The sequence below is a fragment of the Gymnodraco acuticeps genome, unplaced genomic scaffold (assembly GCF_902827175.1).
Source record: "Gymnodraco acuticeps unplaced genomic scaffold, fGymAcu1.1, whole genome shotgun sequence".
Lineage (NCBI taxonomy): Eukaryota > Metazoa > Chordata > Actinopteri > Perciformes > Bathydraconidae > Gymnodraco > Gymnodraco acuticeps.
Genome location: NW_022990405.1, coordinates 140,699 through 153,382, shown reverse-complemented (window position 1 = coordinate 153,382; position 12,684 = coordinate 140,699). Strand labels below are relative to the sequence as shown.

Sequence of the window (12,684 nt, the reverse complement as noted above, 5' to 3'; positions counted from 1 at the left end):
TGTGGTCTCACCTTACATTCAATTATATCACAAAGTGGAATAAGATTGAAACATTCAATCACAATGATTGATACAGCCAATCATAATAGGAAAAATCATCTCTCATCAGTGTTTGATCATCTTTTGTCAAAAGCATAATAATGAACACACATAAAACACAGGTGCACAATGGCTAAATATTTGTTTTAAACTAATATCTTTTATCATTTACCATTAGTTAATTTCATTCATCAAACTATAAAATCAAAACCAGCTTGCCGCTTTAAAGATTTACTTGAAGGCAATCACTAGTCAAAAGCATTTTAAAACTCAGGATCGTAAGAGATCCAGCTAAAAATTCACAGTTAGAGTATAGAATTCACAATGGTGATTTGATCAATCTGTGATCTGCAAAAGTGCAGTGTCCTCAATTTTAGGATTATCTTAAGAGTCAGGCACTTAATTTTAGTAATATCAATACATTCAAAATCTGAAAAGGAAAAGTCAGACATGTATTGTGTAGTGTAACAACCTGAAAAGGAAAAAATCAACTTTAATCAGTTTTAATTAATTGGCCATTCGTTGTAAGGGGGAACCCATGGTTCGGGTGCCACGGTAGAGACCCACGGGTCGGGAAGCTCGACGTCGTACATCATCACGGTGTCATCAATGGTGTCGTACCCCACCAGTGTCTGTGGGGCCTGGAGGGCGGTTTTGACAACCTTTTGCATGACTAGTTTAACAACAGTGACTAGGCACATTATCAGGATTAGTACAGCTAAGATAAACAGTGAAATGGTAATGGCAAGTTTACCCAATCCCGCTCCCCATGACCCAAATATTCCAGATAAATCCCCAAATGCAAACCCATGAGTTTCGTGCAATTCTTTTATTCCCCTAGCAGTATCATGAGCCATATCCATGACCTCAGGTGTAGCATCAGAGATGAAAGAACAACACTCAGAGCCAATCACCTTGCACGTGCCCCCCTGTGCTGCTAGCAGAAGATCCAGTGCCATGCGATTCTGTAATGCCACTGTTCTAACTTCCTGCAGTTCTTTGTGTTCAGCCAACATGGCTCTGTTGGATACATTGAGGTGGTTTTCCACTATTTTGGAGAGAGCTATGATTTCCTGCTGGGAAACATAAATGCCGTACCAGGGCAGGACAGCGCTAGCCAGCTGCTGACCTGTTGTGATGGTCCTACGATTTCTGTGTAGGGAGGGGAGTATTGCTGCAATCTCATCAATCTCTACTTTACGGATCAAAGGGATTAGATAGGCTAGATAACAGGTGCCATCAAAAGTGTCATAAGGCATGCAACTGTAGGCTCTGTCTCCACAGACCAAGTAAACTCTCTCTGGGAGGGGAGTACTGGTTAGTTTGACCTTTATTACGGTGTTACAGTCGCTGTGGCCCACATCGTGAGAGGGTAGAAACCCTCCTCCGTTCTGAAAGCAGATAGACACATTCTTCCACTCATGCACCACAACTGGGGGAATATAAACTGAACAGTCACGTGTAGGGGACTTACCTAGGGGTAATGGCAGCGAGCAGTCATGTATTTTAACTTTAATCGAGTCCACTGTTCGGGACCCAAACCAGGGTACCACTGTTACTAAGGCTTCAACCAACAAAGATGGTGTGTGTGGTTGAGGTGAACATGTTGGTCCCGTATAGTTAATTGAACAATTAGTCTGGACTAGAGCTAATTGGAATCTGTATTCAAAAACTAGGTTTAAGTACTTCTTCACATATATAAATTTTAGGACCATTACTCGCTTGAAACCGTCTGGTAGGTAATCCTTATTTATTGTGTCAACAATGAGCGAGATTAAGCCCTTGTACCTTAAAGGTTGCTTGGAGTCTATGGGGTAAGAAGGGATGTAACAATCATCGGTCTCATCGCTAATTCGGGATGCTATATCATTCCAGCTAACTAAACTGTAGTCAGGTTTTGTGAAAGGAATTGGGCTGAACATGGGAGAGTGCATGGACTCTGGCATATTTTGGCACAGCCAACAGTTGCTAACATTGCGTTCATGTGCATAATCTATCATTAGATTTATTGCAGAATTAGAATGGGTTTTAGTTTGTTTAGGTGGAGTGATATGGGCACTCTTTAAAGAATCTACATCACTTCCTGGTGACTTAATTACAGCTGGACCTGGTTCCATATTTGAGCATCTAGTGACCCCTGTACTGGGATCTCTGTAATTGGGTGTCCATGTGGTACACATAGGATCATTCTTTAACTGTTCTTTAGTGAAACACCACATTTCTGGGGGTACATTTGCAATGGTGTTGAGTGTTATTCTTACCATCCGCTGCGAGACCTGGAACCGCTGGTACCCCGTCTCTGGATAGACGTTCCACGCCCATAAGCCTTTGCTTGAAAACACAGGAAACACAACAACACAGTCATGTGAGTTACAGTGTGTAGTCGGACATTCAAAGGAAATATTCTGTAATCCTGTTTTGGGAATGTCAAGAGCAGGGAGAGGGAGTAGCCTTATCTCGGGGCCCACTTTCCTCTTTTTTCTCCCTCTTTTTCTAAATGTTTGTGTGATGGTGGGAAACAACCTGATTTTGTTGCTAGGCAATGGTGTGCCCGTTGATGTGGTTTGGCCTTCAGGGTCTGGGCCCTGGATAGCCAAACTGCCTGCGCCCTTGGATAAGAGCACCTTATATTCACCTTCTGAGGGGCGAGAGCCCTCGCCACCTGTCATCGGGATTGGTTCCGCCTCATCTGGCGGGGATTCCTTGGCCAGGTATAGTAGACCCAGACCAAGGAGTATGAGGACATTCATCACACGCCAGCACCCTGACCCTCCCCTCTGATCGGCGGAGGAGACAGGCGGCATCGAGAAGCGTGGATCCACTCTGTCCTGCCTTGAACCTTTAGGGCTGTTCTGGTCACTATTAACACCTGGAAAGGACCTTTCCACCTGGGAGACAGAGCATCTTTTTCAAGAGACTTGATTAGCACATTATCACCAATCTCAAAAGGGTGGGTTGGCTCCTCTCCAGGTTGAGGGAGCCTGTCAGCCACCTGTCTGTGAAACTTTCTCAACATGTCAGTCAAATATTTTACATAGTTAGTCATGTAATCATCTGTCCATAACAGAGTAAGCTTATGGGGTGTCACTGGGGGACTGGACCCTGTGGACATTACCCTTCCCATCAATACTTCGTGGGGGCTAAGCCCTGTCGTAGCATTCGGTGTGTTTCTGATGGAACACAGGACTAGTGGTAGTGCATCTACCCATTTCAATCCTGTGGTCAACATTGTCTTGGTGAGTTTCTCCTTTATGGTCAAGTTCATTCTCTCAACCTGGCCTGAGCTCTGTGGGTGATAGGGAACGTGCAACTGCCATCTGAACCCTAACACTGTAGCTAGACTCTGGGTTATCTTAGAGACGAATGCTGGACCTCTGTCACTGTTAATCCCTGCTGGAACACCAAATCTAGGGATAACATCTTTGAGAAGACACTTTACAACTGTTCTAGCGTCTTCTTTTCTGGTTGGGTAAGCCTCTACCCATTTGGAGAACTGGCACACTATTACCAAGAGATACTTGCAACCTTGGCATGGTGGCATGTGTGAGAAGTCGATTTGCATATTTACAAAGGGCCCCGACGGGGGTACCAAGTGTTCGTGTTGGACTGGGCCACTTTTCTTTCTTGTCTGCTGGCATGTCATGCATCTATCTACTAGGGCCTGTGTCGCTAGTGTGATGCCTGGGGCAAACCATTGTGATTGTATAATCCCATTCATCCCTCCTTTTCCTACATGTGTAGAGCCATGAGCAACATGTGCCAAAACATGGAGGAACGAGCGGGGGCAGACCATTCTGCCATCTGGGTGGAGCCACAAGCGGGACTCTGCGTCAAGTGTACAACTTCTGCGCAGCCATAAGTCTTTCTCCCTAGCATCAGCGCGGGCTTGCATGTCCGCGACATCATTAAAGGAAGGCAAACAAATGGGTTCTGCAGGTTGTGTGGAGGGACATTGGAGCACCATGGAGGAAGAGGAAATGGCCGCTTGTTTAGCCGCGGTGTCGGCTAACGCATTTCCGCGTGCAATAGGATCATCAGAATTTGTGTGAGCAGCACATTTAACTACTGCTAGCTGTGCAGGGAGCAAGATAGCGTCTAACAGTTGAGCCACTAACGCATGATGTTGAATAGGCTTACCAGCCGATGTTAAGAAACCGCGCATTTTCCACAGGACTCCAAAATCGTGGCATACCCCGAAAGCATACCTGGAGTCTGTGAAAATGGTCGCAACTTTATCTTTAGCCAAAATGCACGCTCTAAGTAGAGCATACAACTCTGCCGCCTGAGCCGACGTGCCATTGGGCAACGCTCGGCTTTCTAAGACTTCCCAGTCGTTCACAACAGCATAGCCAGCTAAGCGTAATGTGTCAGACGGTCTGCAGGCAGACCCGTCTGTGTACAGAATCATATCTGAATTTGGGATTGGAGTTTGCAACATATCAGTTCTGGGCGAAGAAGACAGATCAATGGTTGTGATGCAGTCATGTGTTAGATCAAAGTCTGGTATTGGGACCAGTGTGGCTGGGTTCAGAGGAGGGGAGCGCCTGAGAGTGATGTGCGGGCTTGAAAGAATGACCGCCTCATAACCAGAGCGCCTTGCTGCTGTCATATGCTGAGTAGCAGAGGTGTTCAGAATATGCAAAACTGCATGTGGGACATGTACTACACAGTCACTGGCCAGTACAATGGGAGAGGATTGCTTGATAACCATTGCAACTGCGGCCACTGCTCGCAGGCATGAAGGCATACCAAGTACCACAGGGGAAAGTCGAGACGAATAATACGCCACAGGCCGAAAATTAGAGCCATGCTTCTGTACCAAGATGCCCGTTGCAAAGCCCCCCCTTTCATGGACGTGTAGATGAAAAGGTTGATGGTAATCAGGGAGACCCAGGGCCGGAGCCGATGTGAGGGCCTGCTTTAAGTCCTGAAAAGCTGTGTGCATGTCCTCAGACCAGTGAACAATGTTCGGGGCGGCCTGCAGAGTGGCAGCACGCAGGACGGAGTCCATAGCAGCGTACTCGTATATCCAATGTCTGCAGTAGTTTGCCATGCCCAAGAAGGAAAGCATCTCCTTCTTTGTGCGCGGTGGTGGCACTTTGTTCAAAAGGCAGACTCTCGCAGGTGAGAGGAGGCGGTGTCCATCTCTCAGAATGTGACCCAAATACGTGACCTCAGTCTGGCAGTATTGCAACTTGGCCAGGGATGCTCTGTGTCCGCATTCAGAAAGTCTTTTCATGAGCAAAATGGAGTCGATGCGACAGGCGTCTTTGTTAGGGGATGCTATCAACAGGTCATCAGCGTACTGAAGGAGGGTGCTACCCCCTGTAAGGACCAAAGTGTCCAGGTCTCTTTTAACAGCTGCGGCGTACACAGTGGGTGATTCAACAAACCCCTGCGGGAGGCGTGTGTATGTGATCTGTTTACCTTTGAAAGTGAACGCAAACAGATACTGGCTTTCTGGATGCAAAGGTATAGAGAAAAATGCTGAACAAAGATCAATGACTGTGTAGTATGTGCTGTCTGGAGGCAAAGAAGCAAGGATTGAATTGGTGTCAGGCACAATGGGTGCTGTGGGAATGACAATAGCATTAATAGCTTGCAAATCTTGGACAAAACGCCACTCATCAGGGCGATTGTGCTTTGGGATTGGCAAAATTGGTGTATTGCAGGGACTGGAGGTGTAAACCAGGACCCCCTGAGCGAGTAGCGACTCTATTACCCCTGTAATGCCCAAAATGGCTTTTTGGGGTAAGTTGTACTGTCTGATCGCTGGCAATCTGGCATTTGCTTTAAGGGTCACTCTGTGAGGGGGTGCAGACTTTACAAACCCCACATGGTTCTTGTGTTTCGCCCATAAGGTGGCTGGGACCTCTGAGAAATCTGAAGGGGGGCCATACTCTGTGGGGAGGGGTGGTTGAAAGTGAGAAAATGTGCTTTGGGGGAGACACATGGGCTTAGGGAGACGTAGCATGTAATGTTCCTCCCCTAGGTTGATCAGATTAGGTGTGTGTGTGCGTGGCAGAGAAGCTGTTGCAACTTCTAGCCGGGCCTGGCAGTGGGCTGCCATGACCCCCACCTCCTCAGGACTACTGCCTGTAGTGACAGCTAGTGTGACGTGTGGGGCAGTTTCTACAACATAAAAGCCCTGTTGTAAGGGTGTGAGCCTAATAGGCAATGCGCACCCCTGTGGACCTATAAATAGAAACTGTTCACATTCCAACCGAGCTGAGCTATTGCAATAACTCCTCACTGACAGTGCATACTCATTTGATGGGTTAAATGCAGCTGTGCAGTGACAATGTAACACAGGCCTCATAGATGACATCATAGAGGCACATGCTGGGGAAATGCTAGCAATGTTTTGAATTCCCTCTGTGGAAAAAATGGAAAGCATTTGGAAATCTGGAAATGTCCAACAATAAAGATTGTTTAGAGATGATTGTATGAATTGAACAGCCTGATATACTCTGCTGTCTGGTATTGTCAAATACAGTCCGTCTGGTGTGCAATGTATGGTTGCTTGTAGCTTACACAGTAGGTCTCTGCCCATCAGGTTAATTGGGCTGCCCTCTGAGATAATGAAAGAGTGTTGCACCTGTGATCCATCAACGGAAATATTAGTTCTCTCTGAAATAGGCTCTGCTATTGGAACGCCGGAAACGCCTACAGTGGTAACAAAACTGTTAGTTGCTTTACACACCTTCTCTTTTGTTCGTACAGCTGATAATGTTGCACCACTGTCAACCAAAATGTCAACAGTTGTGCCATTAACCTCAACCGGCATCATTGGATCTTCGCGGGGGTTAGTGGAAAGGCGAATAGTTGCTGCTTGAATGTGGATTTTTTGTGTTATTGACCCTATTCCTCCATGGCCTCCCTATTGTTCATTATAGCCACCCTGTGCTGCTGCATACTGCCCCTGCTGGGCCTGCCTGTCATAGGGTGGAAAGTGGCTGCTGGACATAGGTGGGGGAGGCGGCAGTGTGGGCTGCAGGGGTGGGGGCAGAGCAGGCAAATTGTGTGTGTGCTGCTGTGCCCCCCACCTCTTAGGACATTTCCCTGCCCAGTGCTCAGTGCTCCCGCATACGTGGCAGTGCATTGTTTTTTTTTGGTTTTTGTTTTGCTGCTGCCTGTTCTTGTTTTGATAACCTTGTGACTGTCCTTGGTTCTGATATTGTGGTGTGCTGTTTTGTCCCTGAGTCTGCTGGTAGTTACTCTGACCTTGATAAGCCTGTGTGCTTCCCTGTTGCAGCACCTGTGCCGTTCGGGGAATCAGAAAAATCTGGCTTCTGTGTAGGGCCCGCATGGTGGCAATAGTAACTTTCCAGGTTTTCATCTGCCAATCGGGGGTGGCTAACATGTAAGCTTGAGCTGTCTCCGGGATAAGGTTATGCAATAAGCTCTGTACTGCAAACAAATCATTGATCTCTCTTTTAATGCCTGCATTGTTGTCCCACACCGTTATGAATCTCTGGATAAAGTCTGGCACTGTTTCTGTAGGGCTCTGGATGCAAGCCATCACTTGGGAAAAGTCAGTGTGAGTTTTAGCACAAGCTTTGATAGCCCTAGCTCCGTCAGTTTCTAACCACTGAGTGAGGGACTGTGTTACAGGCCAATCTCCTGCGTTTGTGCACACTGGAAATTTAAACTCATCTTTGCATGTTGGCCATTCGGCTTTGTATGTGAGGACGATCAGCTGTTTAACATCATGCACCAAACAGTTATAGACCATACACACATTAGTCAGCCATGACAGATATTCATCTGGGCTCTTAGTGGGGTTGGGCGCGTGTCTTGTGACATCGATAACCTCTGAGGGAGTCCATGGTTTAAATACCGGGACTTCTCCTATCAGGATTTTCGGGGCATTGTGTGTTTCACTGGAGGCTGCGGCTTGTTGTGCTTCCTGCGCTGTATTATGTACCTCTTGCTCTTGCGCAGCCTGTGACGCCTTTCTTGTGATCATTTTTCCCCTGAGTGCCGCTATCTCCTTAGCTGTGAATTGGCGCGGTGTGTGCTCTAAACTGAGCGGAGGAGGAGGGGGAGGAGAAGGAGGAGGGGGAGGAGGAGTAGAAGAAGAAGAAGGGGGAGGGGGGCTTTGCTCTGGAACTGTCCCTGTCTCTGCTGAAGACTGGCCACCTGAATAACCAGAAGCCTCACCTCCGCCCCTGTGATCTGCCATTTCCTGTAAACCTGCGTTTCGCTCTGTGTGTGCGTCATGTATTTCTTGCTCCCTTTCCCTCTTCACTTCTATCTGTCTGATGTTTATGATAGCTGCAACTGCCTCCAACAAGTCGTTATCTGAGTTTCTGGCAATATGATTTATTTCTTTTGTCTCTGTGGTGGGGATTACTTTGGGGCAGAGAGTTACAGTGTGCTCCTTGATAATGCTCTGTGTTAGTTGGACCCCTGCGTCTGTCAAGATGCTAATCACTTGGGACGGGAGGGGCTCTTTTCCTTGGCGCCTAACCCAGTCTGACATTATAGCTTTAGCTACGGCCGCTACATCGTTGCCATGTCTCTCTTTTATTCTGGACATGATATCTGCTCTGATGTCAAACGCGGTTTGTAAACTGAGTAAGTGACAACCTGCAACACATTTGGAAACATTATCAAGCAGTCTTCTGAGTTCACTAGAGCCCCATTCACATCCACCTTCACTTTCACTCCTTTTTCCCACAGACATCCACGCTTTCACGCTTTTTTTCATGTACCCTTTGTCCCAAGCTGGGTTAGGATCATCATCAATAATCTGAGAAGCCTGTCGCAGCACACTCATATCAAAAGTGCCTGTGTATGGCCAGTCAAACGGGATCCTCCCTCTCTGGTTGTTCTGTTGTGAAAATTCGCACATCAATGCCGTAAAAGGCATCACATGATTCCAGCCTACAGCTCTGCCGACCATCCCAGACGGCATATTTGGGGAAAACATGTGTGTGTAGTTCTGTTTGTCTGTTGCGAATTTTGGTAGGTGTGATGTTTGTTTATCGTATGTTTGAGTTTTAGTTTTAACCACCGGCTCAGGTGTGGACAGATGATTACCCATGTTTGTGGTTAGTATTTGAAGATCAACACTGCAATTTGGACAAACAAACATGAGCTCACTAATAAACGCCAGGGCGACAGCAAAGCTCTTCAACTCAATATTAGTCCGGTTTTAAGAGAGATCTTAGAGGGGGTGAGGAATTATCTCCGGTGGACGTCTGCTCACGTCTACCCTTGTATACAAGTGATTTATCGGTGCTTGAAAGCCGTCCAAGAGCGATAACTAAGCTTATCCTCTTGTGACAACCACTAGGCTATCTGTTTCTAGTGGCGCTGTGCCCCCCCGATCGGAGCCCACAGACTTTTTCCTTGCCCTTTCTCTCCAAACAACAGCTCAGTTGACTGTAGTCCGTACGACCAGCCTATATCTACTCGCCATCGAGTTCACCTCAAGGTGAAACACAGTTTGCCTATGCTTGCTTGCCACTACACACCTCTGATCAATTAGCCTATAATTGTATGTATGCACTCCTGACCGCCACCTGCTCCAGAGAGCCGTAGCGCATCGGGTGATGCACGCACTTCGCGCTGGCCCGTCTAACCATGAGAAAAACGGTCCTAAACAACGAGTGCTTTTAGACCGTCCCGTTTGAAGGACGGCGGTGCCGTGAGTTAAAACCTAGACAAGAACTGTGATTTTCTTCCTCTCAGCCTGCACTGCTCCAGCCCCACACACACACGGTGAGGTTTTTACACACACACACACAAGGCTGCAGCTGGAGCCGTGTTTTTACAGAGAGGTGATAGCAGCAAATATCTCTGGCTGCTTATTTTCAACTGCTATGTTTGGCCACTAAGACCCTCAAAATCCGGCGATTTGTCCAGTACAAATCTTTTGCATTGCTTTCTATTCACACAGAAGCTCCACCTCACTGATGCCCTTTCTTTAAGGTCTCTTTAAACATGAGCTGTGCATGCTTGTATGGCACTTCCGTCCCTAATCAGCATACACAGAGGAAGCCAGCCAGGACTGAGTCCCCAGACACTGATTCCCTAGGTTTAACTATCCCCAAATGTTCATTAACCAAAAGGAAACGCAGCCGATCAGTTTCACAGGTAATTTTAGGATACCGTCAATCACAGATTCTGGTAAGGCAATGTCCAAATGTGGATTTGAAATTACACTTACCAGTTCTGAAGATCTGTTGGTACCCTGCCGACAACGCCAATTTGTAGAGGAAACTTCTGTGTAGCATGCAGTGGAGTCACCGACTCAGGAAGGAGACACGGGAAGAGTCGGAGCTTTGATGTCAAACCACTGTGATTTATTTGGAGTTGGTACCAGAGTATTCACATCACAAATCCAAGAGTCAGAGGTTCTGACTCCACGGTAGAGTTGCCACGTCAATTCTGGAGAGCCTCTCTCTTGCCAGCCCATCTAACTGGTTTCGCAGAGAGTAAACAACATATTTGAGGAGATAGCCTAAACAGTGTGGGAACACAGAGCTACTTGCCTCGGACACTTATGACCTCGAAGATTTTACCTTGGAGTCCACAAATACAGAGAAGGAAGTGTCCCAGTGTACCCACAACACAGACCATCTGTATCCCAGTATTGACCGGTCACAGAATGGGAACAATAACATTATTGGCTAAGCCGCCTGTGTCCTTAAAGAAGGTAAACAGACATCGAGGTTTGTCCTGTATGTTACTAATTGGCGTCTTATGATAATTATTTCCATAACAATACTAACACTGAAGTTCTGCCACTGTCTGTGTTTAAGTGGATGTCATTAAAGACCTTTACAAGAGCAGTCTCAGTGCTGTGGTTTGGACGAAAGCCTGACTGGAACACATCAAAACAGTTATTTAAATGAAAGAAATTACTCAACAGTTGAAAAACAACTTTTTCAATGATTTTACCTAGAAATGGGAGGTTTGATATGGGCCTGTAATTGTTCATTACTGAAGCATCTAGATTATTCTTTTTTAAGAGCGGTTTAATGACTGCAGTTTTCAGGGCCTGTGGAAAAATACCCGAGTGAAGAGATTTGTTTACTATATGAAGTAGATCTGAGGCCATGCAAGGCAAAACATCTTTGAAAAATCCTGTTGGAATAATTCAGGTTTTTGGAGTTTTTTTCTAGCTCTATCCCTGATCATTTTCAGAACCTGAAGGCTCTATGCGGACTATCTTCTGGTTCTCCTCTGGATCCATCCACTATCTCTTGTCTCTGTCCAGTGAATTACACTTTTGTTACTGGAGCAGGTAAAGCATACAACAGATACTTTCAGCATTATCGGAGCACGAAGTGGAAGCTTGGATGAAACACAGCGGACTTCTAAACAATGAACACCCGAAACTTGGAAGAAATACAGTTTTATGCATTCTAATATTGCAATGCAAACCCATGATGTAACGACAGTCAAGAATAATTGAGTCATTGAATGCTCATTTCAGTCGATTTAATCAAACAAAACGTAGACATATTGGACATGGCCTCAAGACTGTAACCTCTAAACATTATGTTGAAATAGTCAATTACTAGCCTTATCTCAAACATTGCTGTTTTGAATCTCTAATATATGGATGACAGTTGAACTGCATGATGTAACATGTATGCCATCTGCTGGAAAGAAGACGTATCGCTCTGTTGGCGTTGTTTAGACAACAAAAACAGAGTGAAGCTCTCATTTCATAAACAATCTTTGAGTACAGACACCGTCCTGCAGAGAGCACACAGCCCAACAGCACGTTGTTGGTCTAGCATCACTTTACAAAACGTTAGCATTAAGACACTAAGACTAGCTGGTCCCTTGTAAAGGTGAGTCCACCTTAAATGAGCAGTGGGTGATAAGCAGGTGAAAGGCAGGACACGGGAACTTGGTCCTGAGGAGATGTAACGATTATTAAACAAGAAATAGTCGAGTCAAGGGGTCGAAGAAATTAATATTTGTGATTATTAGCGAATCGGTTGCAGGTGGGTGAAAACAGGCTTAGGGAGTAACGTATTACATGTAACAGCATTAGGATACAAAATAGATAAATGTATTCCCTTACCAATACACTTGGTCTTTGTAAATGATTACGCCATTTAAATATTTTGTCACAAACTTTGCAGATCTATTTTTCCTTTCCTGTGTGGATTATCATGTGTCTCTTTAAATGTTCACTCCGTGAAAAAGCTTTCTTACAGACTGAGCAGCTGTGTGGTTTCTCTCCTGTGTGGACTCTCATGTGTCTCTTTAAATGTCCACTCCGTGGAAAAGCTTTCTTACAGACTGAGCAGCTGTGTGGTTTCTCTCCTGTGTGGACAATCATGTGTTCCTTTAAACTTCCACTCAGTAAAAAAGCTTTCTTACAGACTGAGCAGCTGAATGGTTTCTCTCCTGTGTGGATTCTCATGTGGTCCTTTAAACTTCCACTCAGTGAAAAAGCTTTCTTACAGACTGTACAGGTGAATGGTTTATCTCCTGTGTGGACTCTCATGTGTCTCTTTAAATTTGAAAACGTTTTCTTACAGACTGAGCAGCTGAATGGTTTATTTTCAGCACTACGTTGTGGATCACTGACAGATTCATGTCTATTTTTCAGTGAGTTTTGAGCCTGAGACAGGTTCATGTGTTCTATCATGTGTTCCTTTAAACTTACATTAT

The 12,684-nt window shown here is 45.8% G+C and overlaps 1 protein-coding gene across 2 annotated transcripts; it reads right to left on the bottom strand.

The window, feature by feature from the left end:
• Nucleotides 1-343: 343 nt before the first annotated feature.
• LOC117551833 lies at nt 344-6,852 on the bottom strand. 2 transcript variants are annotated; one of them, XR_004569856.1, is made up of 3 exons: nt 2,675-6,852; nt 2,301-2,370; nt 344-1,430 (listed from the first exon to the last, which is right to left on the bottom strand). XR_004569856.1 is itself a non-coding variant. In XM_034224889.1 (2 exons), the coding sequence occupies exons 1-2, from the start codon at nt 2,841-2,843 to the stop codon at nt 543-545; spliced, it is 1,431 nt and encodes a 476-aa protein (XP_034080780.1). In that variant the 5' UTR covers nt 2,844-5,607; the 3' UTR covers nt 344-542. The 2 variants fall into 2 exon arrangements, 1 of the variants encoding a protein (XP_034080780.1); XM_034224889.1 differs by having other exon boundaries at nt 2,301-5,607.
• Nucleotides 6,853-12,684: the final 5,832 nt, after the last annotated feature.

What these genes read in the sequence shown, in the direction of transcription:
- LOC117551833 (XM_034224889.1), bottom strand. Translation starts at nt 2,843, where the DNA reads ATGCCGCCTGTCTCCTCCGCCGATCAGAGGGGAGGGTCAGGGTGCTGG. An exon ending in TCCAGGTCTCGCAGCGGATG is followed by an intron (nt 1,431 to 2,300) that starts GTAAGAATAACA and finishes ATCTGCTTTCAG; the next exon opens with AACGGAGGAGGGTTTCTACC.